We start from the raw sequence: 16,840 nt of genomic DNA, 5'->3' as shown, positions 1-16,840 counted from the left end.
TATACAATATAATACGTAAATTCATTTTCTAAAATAATTAGTAAAATTCTTTTTCCACCATAAAAAAAGTAGAGACATGAAATTATATAAAAAGAACTAAAGAAAGAAAAATAAAAAAAAAAATTGCATGAATTTTTAATACTAAGATTACTATAGAATGAGAGTTTTATGTATTCACCATTCTTTTACCATTAATGTTAAAATTTTACACACATAAAACTATTAGAAGAAAAAAAAAGAAGAGATTTTATATTTTTCTCTTATTAAAAAAAAAAAAAGAATGGTAGGCAAAAGCTACAAACTTTCAATACTTATAATAGTGATTAGGAGACAAATTAGTTAATAAATTAAATATGGATATTTAGTGTATGTTGACATAAAAGAAAATAAATATTTGCAATTTATTTAATTTCAATTTTTGTTTTGAATTTGAAATATATTTAGTGATGCAAGAACTATCCAAATATAGAAAATTATATGATTCAAATAAGAGAATTTCTTTTTTATTAGAGATCTTATCATTTATATATTTATATTAAATTAGCATAATTTTTTTATCATCAAATTAGAATGATTTTAGGTTTATTTGATTTAGTTTGAACAATTAATATCTTTTAAAAATAAACAAGTCAGAATAGATAAATTTATCATGTATTTAGAAGATAATAGAGGTAATTAATTCAATGAAATTTAGTTAAACAAATTAATTTAGGAGACACATGGAATTAATTTAGGTTATCCACGTATAAAAATTTAGGTCATATATGTAGGACAACTGCCTTTTTTTTTTATCAAAAGTTTTTATTTTTATATCTTTATATAAGTTTAAAATAATAATGCTTAATAATCTACTAAAAAACTATCGAAAAAGAAATATAAAAAATTTTTAATATTGGGTTGAGAAAATTCAAACTCTTTTTTTTTTGTTCAAGGGATGTTATAGCCCTTAAAAAAAAGAAAGGAGAAAAAGATCCTGATTCGAAACTATAACCTCTCTATCTTTATAAAGTCTCTTTAGCCACTAGACCAAAAAATGTTATAAAAATAATATAATATGAAAAAAATTATAAAAATAACATGATTTAAAGTTTTACTAAAAATAGAATATGAATTTAACAAAAACAAAAAAATAATTTCATGTTTGGCATGTGGACAAGAATTGTAACACGATAATTTTTTTATTTTACAAATATTTAATATGAAACTGACCAATTAGAAAGAGAGTATATCACCTACAATGATTGTAATACAATTAACCAATTATGATTCAGAATTATATAAAAACCATCAAAATTTTATATAAAACTATAACTTATAAATGGTGGACTTTTATATAATTTCTTATTGTAATTGAACAATTATAATATTATAGTAAAAAAATTGTAGATAAGATGCTCTCAACAAAAAAAAAATGAAGAGACAACTCTAAATTAATAATTACTATACGAATAAGATGCAAAAAAGAATATGAATGTGATATAATTTAAATTTTTAATAATAATTATATATGGGTTTAACAAAATAAAAAAATTATATTTTGCATTTTCACACCGATATTAATTGTGATACACAAATTTTCTGTGAAATAAAACAATAATACACAAATTTGAATAAAATTTTTTTTGTGAAATATGACAATAATACACAAATTTGAATTTTTTATATTAAAAAAATTCTCAAAAATATTAAAATATTCTCTTTTTTTTTAATTTTTAAAAAATTTAAACATTTTAAAAATTTCTAAAAAATTTTTAAAAAATTAAAAAAAATCTTAAAAACTTATAAAAATTAAAAATAAGAAATATTTTTCTCAATTACAGAAATTATCATAATTTTAAAAATTTTTAAAATTCAACAATTTTTTTTTAAAAATAGAAAAGAATTCCAAAAAGTTAAAATTTATAAAATTAAATTTTATTCAAGTTTTAAAGAATATACAAAAATTGAAAAAAAAAAATCTAAAAACTATTAAAATTTTTTGAAAAATTAGATAATTTCAAAAAATTTTAATATTCTTTAAAATTAAAAAAATAAAAAAGCTTAAAAATAAAAAAAAAACTCTTAAAATTTTTGGATTTTTTAAAATTTGTAATTTTTTGAAAAATTTTAAGTTTCCTTAATTCTTTTTTGAATTTTTAAAAATTTTCTAGAATTTTGTTGAATTTTTTATAATTTTATAATTTTTTATATTTTAATATTTTAAAATTTTTAAAAGTTATAGAAATTTTAAATTTTTAAATTTTTAATTTTTTGAAAATTTTATAAGTTTTTTAAAATTATTTTCGAATATTTGAAAATTGTTAGAATTTTTAAAAAATTTTTATAATTTTTATAGGTTTTTTAAAATTTTTATTATTTTTAAAAATTGTTATTTTTTATTTTTTTGAAAAATTTTTAGAATTTCTTAGACTTTTTATTTAAAGTTTTCAATTTTTTTGAATTTTTAATTTTTTTTTTTTAAAAAAAGTTATTTTAGAAATTTTAGAAAAGTTTTAGAATTTCTTTAAATTTTTTTAATTTTTTGAACTTTTGTTACTTTTCGAATATTCATGTTTTTGAAAGTTGAAAATTAAAATTATAAGAGAAAATACAAAAAAAAATTATTAAAAATTTTTATTAATTAGTGTAATAAAAAGTTATTATTAAATATTTTTTCTTGATAAAATAGTATATGTAAATTTTTATAAATTTAAATTTTATTATTACTTTTTTAATAAATATTTTTTCTTGATATCAACTATTAAAATTTTTTAATAGTTTTAACTAAATTGAACTTTTTGGTGAACTCTCTCCATCTATTTATTATGATGAATTTGTTTAGTTAATATATTAGATTTTAACAAAATTGTATAATATTCAATTGTATTATTTGTATAGTTTCAAAAAATTTCAAATTATAAGATTTTATTCTTTCTTTAAAGTTAAAATAATAAAATTAACTCCTTTATTAATTTAAAATTTATTATTTTTTAACAATAATTTTTATTACATCAATTAATAAAAATCTTTAACAAAATCCCTTTTTATAATTTTCCTTAAAAGTTTTATAAATTTTTTTACGAAAATGAATTTATGAAAAGTTATAAAATTTTTAAAAAATTTATTTTTGGTAAGTTTTATATTTTATTAAATAAATATCCAAAAACTTGTGAGAATGGTAATTAAATAATTTTATTTAAAAAAGTTATGAAAAGTAAAAAGTGTGATGCATTTAGAAGAAAAAAAAAAAGAAAAAGAAGCACAAACAAGAAATCAAGAAGGGAGAAAAAACCTCTCAATACGGTGTCGATCATCCATTTTTTAGCAAAAAAAATGCATAACGTCAATCGTATAAGACCTCTTATCATGCTTTCCATTGTGTTGATGCCTCACCATCATCGGTAGGGACAGGAATAACATTCAAATCTGGACTTGCAGCAAAAACATTTGGCTTCGTAGACAACCTCATGGAGGCCCCTAATCCCTTTAGACGAGATAGATCCTCGATATACTCCACGTCAAAGCACTCTGAAGGCTCCTTCAGTTCTGCGAAGTCTATTCCTTATAAATCTAAGGGTCCCATGTGATGCTTCACTTGATACAGTGTGGACGATCTATACTGCAACCCAACATTCATGCACACCATTGTCCACTCAGCATATTATTTTTTAGCTCTCTGAGAATACTGTCACAGTTTTAAAAAAGAATCATAAATTTCACATCAATTGTGTATTAAAATTGATAATAAGATATAAGAGTTCACGTTACTTTTAATTTATGAGATATTTTTTGTGAAATAAAATCATAAAATCAAAAGAGAATCGAAACGAATAATATCTTGTAAGGATGTGAATCATGATAATTAAATCGATCTGAGATATCGAATGAATCTATATTCGAATCTTAAAGTCACACAAACTTAGAGGTTGATCTCAACCCATAACAAATAATATCAAAACTAACTTTAGGTTATTAACGATGTGCCACAAAAAATGTCACGATCCTAGAAAAAAGCTATAAATATCACATCAGTTGTATATTAAAATTGATTATGAGATATAAGAATTCATACTACTTTTAAACTTGTAAGATATTTTTTATGAGATAAAATTATAAAATTAAAAAAAATTAAATAATATCTTATAAAAATATAAATCGTGAAAATTAAACTAATTTAAAATACTGAATGAGTCCATATCTAATCTTACAGTCCCGTGAGCCTGAAAATTGACTTTCGAGTCGTCGCATGCGCACCATTGTACACTCAACATCTTATTCTTTAGCTCTCTTAGAAGACTCTGCTTTCTCATTTTCTAGTTTAGCTTTCAGTTTGGCAAGCTCTTACGACGTACGGGCGAGCACCTTATCTCTATCTGCCATGGCTTGACCTTTCTTAACTAAGGCTCGTCTACTTTCTTCTAATGCCTGCTTGTTTTTAGTAGATGCCTTCTCCTTTCTCTTTTCTGCCAGGTCCACCCGAGCCATAGCCTCTATATGTTCTGCTTTTAATTTTTCCCTTTCTTCTTTTATATCGTTAAAGCGGGCAAGAATGGTATTCAGGAGTTGGTCAAAGGCTGAAGCTTTTCTTGTGGCCTCCCTCATTCTAGCCTTCATCGTGTCCATCTCCCTTATCAAGGAAGCATTATGAGTCTCAAGACCCTCAATGGAACGGTCCCTTTCCCCCACCAACATAGTTAGATTGACAATCCTTTGACGCTACGCCAACAACTCTTCCCTCTGAGAATTCAAACGACCTACTAGCTCCTTAACCTGCTCATAAATACCCACTTCGGTGGCTAAAGACTACATAAAGCGTGACAATAGCAAAAAGTTAGCCCCTGAACTAGAGACAATAACCAACATTACTTCAATAACACGAGTATTACCTTAACAACCAGGGAGAGTTTTTTTTTGCATTACAGAGCAACGGGAACTGCTGGACCCTACATTTAGTAGAATTGGACAAACTGGTAACAACCTACACACAAGAGGCGTCAGTAGGTAACAAAGTCCTAGGCCTCTCAAACACAACAGCAAGATTCGTAGAAACTACTTTGTCCAACCTCTCGACAGTGTATCTGAAAAGTAGAGCATGTATTCTAAAACCTGCCTCGAATTGTTCTGCCATTAAATTAGCCGACCCATCCTCTAGAGTCATGGAAGTAGCATCAGTCATCAATGACGGAGGCAGAGAAACTAGAACGGAACTGGAATTTAGAGTAGACGTAGGAGCCATAACAGTAGAAACTACTAGGGCAGCAGACGATGAACTAATAGGAACCTTCATTGAGGGACAAACAGACACTTCCACTAGGAGCAGAGGACTCTTGGCAACAGTTGGAGCAACATTCGAAGTAAAAAGAACAGGAGGTGGAGGAGGTAGGACGGGCATGGATGAACCAAAGCCTCTAATTATAGGTCTCTTGGTAGAAGGTGGACTAGCAACTGAAAACCTTTTGGTCTTTTGTCTTTTTTGACGAAGGACCATACGAAGCTTGAAAGTAAGATCCATTTCTACAAAACAAAGAAGCAAAAATTAGAATCAGTCCATGAACATTCTAGTCAGTCACGAAAACAGGAATAAACTTCAGAGAGGACATAGCCATTTGGCACGCCGCACTACCCCTTCTATTAATCTCCCTCCCACGCTTCATCCCTTAATTCCCTCCGCCTCCTCAACCTTAGATATAAAAGTTGGTGCACGGATTGGCGATACAAGAACTAACACAGAAATAGGTGGTACAAGAGTGGACAATAAAGGAGATGAGGCAGGTGATCTAAAAAAGAACTTTAAATCTCACGTCAAACATACAAAAAAAAGTTATTGGGTATAAAAAAGTTCGTATCATTTTTTTTTTAAATATATTTTGTAAGATAAAATTATGAGATAAAAGTGATCAAAACGAATAATTTCTTACAAAAATGTGAATAATGACAGATAGACTGATTCGAAACGTCAATAAATATATGTTCAGATCTTAAAACTATACAAATCAGAACTTAAGTTTGAACGCGTGATACAGGTACTGTTACAGGAGATACAGTAACCGAAGTAAAAACAACCTTCGAAACTTGCTCCGCAGCCAGAACACGAGAGCCCATTGGATGAGCCTCTGGCTTATCGGAACTCTTTCCTTTCACAGCCATTCTCTTCACTGCAAGAGACAACAATAGTCACAATACAAATAGTGTAACTCAACAAACATAACAGTTTCAGCATCACAAACACAAACACAAACACAATCACAGAATCAATAATTTAACAATACAACTAACATCTCTGACCTTTCAGATCGGCCTCTGCACCTTTATCCTGGGCTTTACCTTTCTCTTGAGTCTTCCTCTCAGTAAACTTCTTATTAACAATGGTAGCCATGATTACAGCACAATAGGCACAAACATTTTCAACAGTGGCCAATTCCTTATAAAAGAGCTTCACTTTCTTCAGTGCCTGCACCTGTTTATCTTATCACCACTCAACTCAGGCAATTCTCTCACCAAACGGCTGGCATTCGACCACCTAATCTTGAAAGGAAACCTCATTCCTTCCATCTTGAGGTATGCTACCACAAACTGATCGGGATAAGTATGAACATTAGAAAGCAAGTCCACTATAATTGTTCTGTCCTGCGCCCACAAAAAGTACATCCCCTGAAGGACATTCACCGAGGGCATCCATTTCTCTATTTTACAATAAATCAAATATGTTACTAAAATAACCCAAATGGTTGGTGCGAATTGATTAGCAACTTCATTGAGCACACCCAATAAAAGGTGGAAGAAAGAGTTCAAAGGCAGATGGAACCCGTAGCGAAAATTATGTAGGAAGAACCCTGCCATTTTCTCTAATGGCCTCACTCGACTTACAATGAATCCTACTTGAGGTAAAGAAATCTCATACTAGGATTTTTGTAGTTGAATAACGAACGGTCCAACTCGCGATCCATCATCGCACGGGTAGTGCGACAAGGATGACGATCAGCCGGCTAGCAACTAGGTGGTAAATCCTTGGGCCCCGTAGGCTCCTCCACAACCACACCTTTCCTTTTATCCCATCTCTCTCTCCTTTGCTCAACGACGAGACCGTCTTCGTCAGTCTGAAAAATTCCTCTCTCCCCTATCATTATGTCGCCGCCGCAACTACTACCAGCCTGACTTCTTTAGCCATGGCGGCCCCTTAATTCGCTATCACCAGCCTTTTCAGGGACCCTCTTAATATCTTCCCCTTATCTCGACCACTGGCACGGGTAGTCGAAACCTTACTATCCCTTTTATTATCAGAACTTTCAAATACGATATGCCTCTCTCACACCATAACCCAACTTTTCCCAAGAATACAAATGTAGGTATTAAACAAAACAAAAACGCAAAAGCGTTACCTAGAAAAACACTCTGGAAGTATGCGAAGACAGCGAACAGGCAAGAAGTACGAAAATAATACCCTTTCAGAAAGCAAATGGCACAAATGACGGTTCAAAAAATTCCCAAGTCACTTTATTTATATTCAGTCAAAGGGCAAACATGAAACTACCCCAATTCAAAAAAGATTGGAAGACGAAACGACGCTTTTAGAACACTATCTATCTAAATCGTTTCAAATAACCCTGAAAGAATAAAAAACCAATACCCTTTGTAGAGTACATTCGGATACCACTTGTCAAATAAACACATAATTCCCTCCTAAAAGCGGTGCACTCTGAAAAAATGCACCCATTTAATCTATTTGACAATCTTCCACTCAAAACATAACATGTGGCCTGTCCCTATGCTTACCTCAAAAGAGCCGGTTGGTACAACATACCGCCTCATCAGACGTGTCCTGATCACGCGCGCTCCAATGATAAGTATAAAAAATTTTTCTAGGTCCTCAGTCCTTGTGATTCTACCAATTCTTCAACTTGTCCAAAGACAATCATTCATTGCTCTCTAGCATGACACGTTAGCAATAAAGAGCTCACCCTAAGCATCTGCTTCTTTCACAGGAATACTTTAGCACAACTACTCACCAAAGACGCTCATGTCCTCCTCAGCAGGACACATCATCAAACCATACTTGCCAAAGCACTGTTGTCCAATCCTGTTTGTCTTCTCTTCCCAGGCTTTGGATAATGATTTGAAGACGGTCATTTTATAATCCCCTTTGAATCGGAGGACAATTGTTATACCTAAAGCGATTGGTCAACAGCTAGGGCTCAATCAACGCACCAAGACCGTTACGTCGCCTAGGCAAGGCGCTCCCAAATAGTCAGTCACCTGCTTTAAGGAGACATATAGCCATCTACCAAAAGAAGGGCTTGCTCGAGGTTACACTTATCGAGACAATCATTTCGAAATTAAATAAGAGGCTGTTAACTTGTTCTCAATCATTAAATATCATTTTAATATTATTAAATATAATTCATGTTTGTTTGAAATTATTCATTATAATTGATATTCGTTCACATAAATCTTTAATAAACTCCACACATATTTTTTTAATTATCGTTTCAATCAAATCATTTTTGTGTCACACAAGAGATAAAAGAGAATCGGGCACATAGCATAAAGGAAAAAGCTAAATCTCTTTCTAAAATAACTTTTCTTACACACTTTATTATTTTTTTCATCTTTCTTATCTTACCGTACTTACTAACCCTGCCCACAAACGACACACTAATTTGAGCGTCAAAAGGCATCTCAAAGCAACAACTCTAATACCCTCCAACCGGACTTTCTAGTACAGGTTACAGCTGTATTTCCATCAAACCTCATTTCCTTTCTCTTAGCTAAGACCTAAGAAAACACCATCAACACGTTGCTACTTTCTTTCTCTCAACCGTTGGTTTTAAATTAAAAAAACAATAAGTTGAAGATCTCTTGGATTTCAAATTTCTTCAGAGACTTTTAGATAGACACCTTATGGTGCTTTCGTTGCTAACTTCTTTCTCTCGAAATTTCAGTTGGTTTGAAAAGAAAAAACAAATAATTTGAAGACCTCTATGTTTGGACTTCAAATTTCTTCATAGAGACTCTTAGATGGACCCTTATCGTGCTTTCCGTTGTTACCTTCTTTCTCTCGAAATTTCAGTTGGTTTGAAAAGAAAAAAACAACAATATGAAAACGTCTATGTTCGGACTTCAAATAGAGACTTAGATTCTTTCTCTCAGGCATTTCTAATTCTCCTTACAAGGGTCAGTCAGATCCATTCTTCCTTTACATAATTTCTTACTGCTAGATTTTTTCTATAACCCTTTGTTTACTCAAAACCCATATCGAAATTCACCAAAATCTTTGCTTATAAACTCCTTCTCGATCTGGGTTTTCCAGTTCTGACAAAATTTGAATTCAATGGGTAATTTTGGGATCTGGGTATTGACAATTTGCTTGATATTTCAATCTGGATATCTGCCTGGTAGTTTCCCTAACAAATATGTGGTTGGGGACCCTTTATCTGTCAAAGTGAATTCCCTAACTTCCATTGACACAGTGATGCCCTTTAGCTATTATAGTTTACCCTTTTGTAAGCCTATGGAGGGTATTAAGGATAGTGCTGAGAATCTTGGTGAGCTTCTCATAGGAGATCGGATCGAGAACTCACCATATAAGTTTAAGATGTACACTAATGAGACCGAGATCTTCTTGTGTCATTCCGATATGCTATCGGCTGATGATTTTGAGTTGTTGAAGAAGAGGATTGATGAGATGTATCAGGTTAACTTGATTCTCGATAAGTTGCCTGCGATAAGGTATGTTAGCGAAGAGGGCTTTATATTGAGGTGGAACGGATATCCTGTTGGGGTTAAGGTTCAGGATGTGTATTATGTCTTTAATCATTTAAAATTTAAGGTGCTTGTTCATAAGTATGAGGAAGCGAATGTGGCACGTGTGATGGGAACTGGGGATGCTGAGGTTGTCCCTACTATTGGCAATGGGGGATCGAATGTGCCTGGGTATATGGTTGTTGGGTTTGAGGTGGTTCCTTGCAGTGTCATTCATAATGGTAACTTGGTTAAGAACTTGAAAATGTATGAAAAGTACCCATCCCCAATCGAATGCAAGTCGGCTACCGTGTCAATGCCCGTCAAGGAAGGCGAGCCGATTGCCTTCACCTACGAGGTTGCTTTTGAGGAGAGTGATATCGAGTGGTCATCACGTTGGGATGCTTATTTGAAGATGGAGGGATCCAAAGTCCGTTGGTTCTCGATCCTGAATTCTCTTATGGTGATCACTTTCCTCTCTGGTATAGTCCTTGTGATCTTCTCAAGGACCATTAGGCGGGATCTGACTGGGTATGAGGAACTAGTCAAGGAGGCCCAAGCACAGATGAATGAGGAGTTATCTGGTTGGAAGCTAGTTGTTGGAGATGTTTCCGTGCCCCATCCAACCCCACTCTTTTGTGTATTATGGTTGGGGATGGAGTTCAGATCCTTGGGATGGCAGTTGTGACAATCTTGTTTGCTGCTCTAGGATTTATGTCACCAGCGTCCCGTGGAACTCTTATTACAGGTATGCTATTTTTCTACATGATTCTTGGTATTGCAGCTGGCTATGTTGCGGTTCGTCTTTGGAGAACAATTGGCTGTGGCAATGACAAAGAATGGGTTTCTGTTGCAATGAAGGCTGCTTGTTTCTTCCCTGGTATTGCCTTTTTTATTCTAACCGCTTTGAATTTCCTGTTGTGGGGAAGTCACAGCACAGGAGCAATTCCATTTTCACTCTTTGTTATTCTACTTTTACTTTGGTTCTGTATCTCGGTTCCACTGACCCTAGTTGGTGGATACATTGGGGCTAAGGCACCTCATATTGAATACCCTGTTCGAACCAACAAGATGCCTCGGGAAATTCCAGCTCAAAAGTATCCATCGTGGTTGTTAGTTCTTGGTTCTGGGACTCTGCCTTTTGGTACCCTTTTCATCGAGCTTTTCTACATCATGTCTAGCATCTGGATGGGGCGAGTTTACTATGTCTTTGGGTTTCTGTTGATTGTTCTGGTCCTACTTGTTGTGGTTTGCGCTGAAGTATCCTTGGTGTTAACTTACATGCATCTCTGTGTGGAAGACTGGAAATGGTGGTGGAAATCCTTCTTTGCTTCTGGTTCAGTTGCCATCTACATCTTCTTGTACTCCATAAACTATCTCATATTTGATCTTAAGAGTTTGAGCGGACCTGTCTCTGCTACTCTGTACTTGGGGTATTCTCTCTTCATGGTTCTTCCAATCATGTTTGCAACAGGCACTATTGGATTCCTTGCTTCTTTCTGGTTTGTGCATTATTTATTCTCTTAAGTATAGCTGGACTGAAGAAGCTTCTCCAAACACAAAAATTGGCACTTTGAAAAGGTAATTGGTAATTGAAGATGCTCGGGGGAAAAGAATTCAACCCTTATGTTAGTCAATCATCTGTTACTTGTTACTATGAGCTTTATTGTTTTAGGAAACTTTAGTAAATGTAATAACAATAATTTCGCCCAGCATTGCTTAATTCTTTTTATTAGATGTCTGTGATGCATGATAATGTAATACGAGTCTTTATTTGCATTTGATGTATTGTGGACCAATTTAGGTTGTGCTGGTAAATTTCCTTGTGATACTCATACTATTTTCTTCGTTATTTTCAGTAGGACTGCAATGAGCACAGTTCCCCGCGCTTTTCTTTTGTTCTTTTTTGTACTTTTCTGTCCATTCTTCCACCAGTTTTAAATCAAAAAAATGCTTTTAACTTCTTAATATACGATTATTTCCCGTGAACAGTACTACAAAGACGTTGATGGGTTTTTTTAAATTTCTAATCTATCCTTACGCGTATTTAAGACATTAGGTCATAAATTTTTTGGAAACCGTAACTTTCAAGCATTAATTTTAATATCAGAATCAAAAGCTAATCGACATGGTGTTCTTACTTCTTGGTCAGCTCCGTTGGTTTTGAAATTTTGATACCCTCCCAATTGTAACAACATGATTTAATTTGCTCGGTTGCACTTGCATCAAACCTAATTAACCTTCTTGACGCAGTTATCGAAAACTGAGACAAACTCTTCTTGCATTACGGAATTGTTGTGCCTCTTTATGAAAGGATTTGCATCAAAGTAATCACGGATGCGTACTGCTGGTATTCACATCTGAATTTGTAAATTACCAATAATTAATCGTTTGTACAGTCTCAAATTAAAAGAAATTACAGTCACAAGCCTAAGTTTTAGCTTCATAGCATGAGCGAAAGTTGATTTGCACTAAGCCTGAAGGAGCAGATGGCAGGGATTGGAGGTTCGCAAGGACTGTCACATACGGGCATGCCTGCTATCATAATTGATTTTGCATTTTGGCTAATAGTTGGCAATTTGATCAGTTCCCATACAGGCTTTGCAAGATTTGTGCTGCTGAATGTTTGCCAGAGACTTAAGGAGTACAATTACTTGTTGCAGCTTGCATTAAACAAATAATCAACGATAGAAATAATTCTGCTGATAACAAGGAAGACTGACTGACTACAGATGTCAAAACCATTCCATATATTATATGATTTTCAGGAGTTTTAAAGGTAGATGGATCATTCATTCTCCTTGAGAATTGAGCTAACAGGAGCAGATGGCAGGCAGGTGGAAAGGGCGAAAGCTTATCTAACCAACCCCAAAACCAGCAAGAACGCCAAGATACTAGCGAATATACCAGCGAATATATTAAAGAAGTTAATTCTAGTGAACATACGATGAGCAAATGTGAGAAGTGGGGCCCAAAATATTTGACAGTGACGATTGATATCTTCAATTTGCTTACTTATGCAGCAGTCATCGAGATCAAAATCTGATTCCTTGGAAAGACTGCTAAACAGAGCCACCACTTCTTCATCACTTGTTTGTTCTCCTTTGATAATACCTGCCCTTCGGAGTAACTCAACATCTTTCTGTGTATCGATAAGGCTATAGAAAAATAAAACAAGGGATATGAAGTAAGGTGCAACATAGCTATTACATTGTTCATAGGCCAACAAATTTCTCGGAGCAAGCTTGGTGCTGTCACCTATGAATAACGTAGGAACTTTCAGCTGTGAATTCCGAAGCTCTATGTCTAAAAGGTTACCGGACTTATTTTTGAGTTTTAGGCTCGCGTGTTTTAGTCTTTCAGCATTACAGATCCAACCTTTCATGGGGAGATCACCGTATTTTTTATTCAAACTTGTCCTCAAAGCAGGTTCTGGATGATAATCATTGGAAACGAAGCTAGACTGAAACAAAGCGAGCAGATGTTGATAATTGCCTTCAATTTTAGAACTTTCTATTGCCGTTTTACCTTACCAGGCCTTAGATGTTCAAAAAAATTGAAGAGCAAGCCTATTCAGGGAACTTCCATCTTCTTCACCATATGTAGTAAGCCTCAAAATTTCATGGAGCACGAACAAAGGAAGCTGGTTTTCTATCATCGATAAATCTTGACGCAGATAAGGAACAACCCACCGTAGCAAAGATGGGATCATTCACCTGCTTCCCCTGCATGCCCACATATAGCAATCTTACAACATTATAAATGTACCGAGAAACGTAATCCAAGTAAAAAAATTGCAACTAAAATCGCTTACTCATCTTAACTCAACAAGAATTAGACCACAAGAAAGTAGAACTTTGGAAAGAACATAATCTATCGATAACTACCTCATTCACTTTCGCATTCAGGCGGAAAAGCTCAATTATGTATCTACCATCTACCAACATCATCTGCACGAAGTCATCGCTGTTGATTCTGCTGAAGTCCTTTAAGTAGCAATATCTAGTCTTCTTCTCCAGTACTTTCATGGCACCAAGTAGGCTAGAGAGGTCTTCTCCGCCATTTCTTTTAACATACGGTCAAGGACCTTCAACTTTTGAGCTTCCATGTCTTCGAAACCCGTGATTGTCCTATAGAGACAGTCCTGGGTTTGAGCCTCTCTCATCTTTCCACACATGCAGGGTGACTCTACCTATAGGATAATGTGTGCATAGGACATGCTTTTCTTCTAAAGAAAGCTCAACAACAGGATGAATCTGGGTACCACTGTTTTCCTCTACCGTTTAGTTGTTTTGGTTCTCTACATCTAAAACGTTGTCAGTTCCATCTAAAACGTTGTCAATTCCCATGTCCATAACAAAATCCGCAATCGCGTCCATGGTCATTGACAGCCCTTGCTAATGCAGTAAAGCGCAAGAATATCACTTTGCAGCTCAAGGATATCCAAAAAGTGAGGGAATTATTTATAGATCGGATTCTGTTCTTTCTACTACTGCAAAAAATAAATGGATAAATTACGAAAGGAATAGGCAATTTCTTTCTGAAATGATTACAAACAAATTAATAAAATAATTTTAATTAAAAAATCTTGTTTATTAAAATAATTTTAATAAAAATTGATATAAAATAATAGTGACATAAAGTTAACATCTTGATATTGACATTGGCATGATATAAAGCTGCAGTTGATATAAAGCCGAAATTGCTATTAATTGGCCAAAAAAAAAAAGTGCTGTTGTTAGGCTTTCAAAACGCGGCTGCAACCTTTACTTTATTAAAATAACTTTAATAAAAAAAAACTTATTTTTAATTTATTAAAGTTACTTTAAATATTTAATAATCCTAGTGTAATTAAAAAATTTTCCTCCTCTAAGTTAGATTTTTTTGTATAAAATTAATTATATTCCAAAAAAATAAAAAAAGTACAAAAAATATATCTTTACCAAAATAAATCTATTTGAATTGTCATTACGAAGAGATTTGAAAAGTTTTTTCAAAATTAAAAATAATTTTTATATCTTTTTCAATAAGTCTTAAATTTGATATACGGATAATAATATCAAAATTAATAATTAGATCTTTTTATAAAAATAATAATCTTAAAATTCTTTGAATTATCTGATAATCTCATAATATTTAAAGGGTAATAAAGTTTTTGATAAATTTTATTGAGAAAATATATTGATACAAAAGTGGTAAATTCAAATATTCAAAAATCTATTATTATTTTATGTTAAAAGAAATTTTAACAGTAAAATTTGAAATTTAAAGATTTAAATTTTACCTCATTTAATATTATTTTCTGGTAAAATTAGATAAATCAGTTTTTTATTAAATTTTTAATTTCTAAAAAAAATATATACCAAATACACAATTATTCAAATTATCGTAATAGTTTTCAAAAATTATGATATAGACCTCTCCATCCTGTTATGTAGGGATACTCTTAGGTAGAGGTGAAAGAAAAATAAATCACGGATCTTTTCTTAAACTACCTTTGGATTTAATCGAAGTAGCAATTACAATTAAAGATTGTGTCAACGATACTGCATAGTAAAAATTTTTTTGATTGATTTCTATGAAGTAGAATTGATATTGATCTTTCATGACCAATTTCCGTTAACTAGATCCTTCATTTTTTTTTTCTCCTTTTTATTTTTTAAGCTGCCTTCAGATTTCATAGGAGCAGCACTTATAATTGGAGTTTGTGTCAACTACATTATATAGTAAAAAAATTTTCATTTGATTTCCATTGCATGGTACAATTAATTCGATTTTTCACTGACCCATTTTGGATCAGCGGCCAACCGGGCCATTTATTTACTCTCCTTTTTTATTCTTTAAGCTGCCTTTGGATTTCATCGGAGTTTGTGTTAATTAATAGTGTAATAGATTATATTTAAATTGATATAATATTAAATTTGAGTTTAAATTTAATTTTAAATTTAAGTTTTGAAATTTGATTTAAATTGATTAAATTTTTATTAACTTAAGTTTTATTTGAAATAAAAGTTAAGTTACTCAAACTCGTTCGATTAGATTCGATTAACATATAAAAATAAATTTAATTTTTATATTCGATAAAAGTTTGATTATTTATACTCGATTTCGAACTTGAGTTTGAGATATTTTATCAATTAAAATATATTAAAATATAAAAATTAGATTAAATTCATAAATTATTTGAGTTAATTATAAAAATATTTAATCTCAACTCGATCGATAAATTTAATTGCTCGAATTTAAATTTGACTAGATAATAATCGAATCGAATTTAAATTTTATTTTAATTAAATTCAAATAATTTATAAATATTTGATTATTTATACTCGATTTCAAATTTGAGTTTGAGATATTTTATCAATTAAAATATATTAAAATATAAAAATTAGATTAAATTCATAAATTATTTGAATTAATTATAAAAATATTTAATCTCAACTCGATCAATAAATTTAATTATTCAAATTTAAATTTGATTAAATAATAATCGAATTAAATTTAAATTTTATTTTAATTAAATTTAAATAATTTATAAATATTAATATATCATTTATACGTCAATTACATTCTATGGTAAAAAAATTTTTGTTTGGCTTCCATTGCGCAGTAGAATCGATAACGATTTTCCACTAATCAAATTTGGTTTAGTGGTCAACCAGGCCATTCATTTGTTGATGTTGTTTTTTTTTTTTTTTTTTTCTCTCTCTTTTTTATTCTTTAGGCTGCCCTTGGATTCCACCGGAGCAGCAATTACAATAGGAGTTCGTGCCAACCATATTGCATACTAAAACATTTTTCATTTGGTTTCCATCGTGCAGTACAATTGATACCGATTTTTCATTGACCAATTTTGGTCCAGTGGCCAACTGCGCCATTTATTTATTTATTTATTTATTTCTCTTTTAGTTTTTATTATAATATAAAATCACTCTTATAATTAAATTCTTTTTTTATTTTAATTTTTATTTAAAAGTTTTAAAATAATTTTTAACTTAATAATAAAGAATATTATTTGATATATTATTATTTTTATTAATTTTTAATTATTTATTAACAAAATCATTTAATAATTTAACATAAAAATAATTTATTAATTATTTATTAATTTTATCAATACTAA

General features: G+C 31.6%; 2 protein-coding genes, 1 long non-coding RNA gene and 1 pseudogene across 3 annotated transcripts; 1 reads left to right on the top strand and 3 right to left on the bottom strand.

The window, feature by feature from the left end:
* Nucleotides 1-4,507: 4,507 nt before the first annotated feature.
* On the bottom strand, nucleotides 4,508-7,222 carry LOC149518520 (uncharacterized). The gene is made up of 5 exons (XM_089763355.1): nucleotides 6,265-7,222; nucleotides 6,043-6,134; nucleotides 5,043-5,493; nucleotides 4,866-4,957; nucleotides 4,508-4,782 (listed from the first exon to the last, which is right to left on the bottom strand). The coding sequence occupies exons 3-4, from the start codon at nucleotides 5,489-5,491 to the stop codon at nucleotides 4,867-4,869; spliced, it is 540 nt and encodes a 179-aa protein (XP_089619481.1). The 5' UTR covers nucleotides 5,492-5,493; nucleotides 6,043-6,134; nucleotides 6,265-7,222; the 3' UTR covers nucleotides 4,508-4,782; nucleotide 4,866.
* Nucleotides 7,223-9,158: 1,936 nt separating this feature from the next.
* On the top strand, nucleotides 9,159-11,498 carry LOC111286030 (transmembrane 9 superfamily member 11 pseudogene; annotated as a pseudogene).
* Nucleotides 11,499-12,160: 662 nt separating this feature from the next.
* Nucleotides 12,161-13,102, bottom strand: LOC149518519 (uncharacterized). Its single transcript, XM_089761584.1, has 3 exons — nucleotides 12,664-13,102; nucleotides 12,428-12,575; nucleotides 12,161-12,335 (listed from the first exon to the last, which is right to left on the bottom strand). The coding sequence occupies exons 1-3, from the start codon at nucleotides 13,100-13,102 to the stop codon at nucleotides 12,161-12,163; spliced, it is 762 nt and encodes a 253-aa protein (XP_089617710.1).
* Nucleotides 12,357-14,152, bottom strand: LOC149518518 (uncharacterized). The gene is made up of 2 exons (XR_016342972.1): nucleotides 13,605-14,152; nucleotides 12,357-13,442 (listed from the first exon to the last, which is right to left on the bottom strand). It is a non-coding gene; the product is annotated as an uncharacterized LOC149518518 (long non-coding RNA).
* Nucleotides 14,153-16,840: the final 2,688 nt, after the last annotated feature.

Source organism: Durio zibethinus, chromosome 6, assembly GCF_047325235.1.
Source record: "Durio zibethinus cultivar Kanyao isolate XHJ-2024 chromosome 6, ASM4732523v1, whole genome shotgun sequence".
Lineage (NCBI taxonomy): Eukaryota > Viridiplantae > Streptophyta > Magnoliopsida > Malvales > Malvaceae > Durio > Durio zibethinus.
This window is presented reverse-complemented; position numbering and strand designations above follow the sequence as displayed.

Bases quoted from the DNA above. Each gene is read 5' to 3' on its own strand.
- LOC149518520 (XM_089763355.1), bottom strand. From the start codon at position 5,491: ATGGATCTTACTTTCAAGCTTCGTATGGTCCTTCGTCAAAAAAGACAA. The intron at 4,958-5,042 runs GTTGGACAAAGT...TCTTGTGTGTAG, and splicing joins TTCAGATACACTGTCGAGAG to GTTGTTACCAGTTTGTCCAA.
- LOC149518519 (XM_089761584.1), bottom strand. From the start codon at position 13,102: ATGAAAGGTTGGATCTGTAATGCTGAAAGACTAAAACACGCGAGCCTA. The intron at 12,576-12,663 runs GTATGTTCACTA...GGGGTTGGTTAG, and splicing joins ACTTCTCACATTTGCTCATC to ATAAGCTTTCGCCCTTTCCA. The intron at 12,336-12,427 runs GTTATCAGCAGA...GCAAACATTCAG, and splicing joins GTAGTCAGTCAGTCTTCCTT to CAGCACAAATCTTGCAAAGC.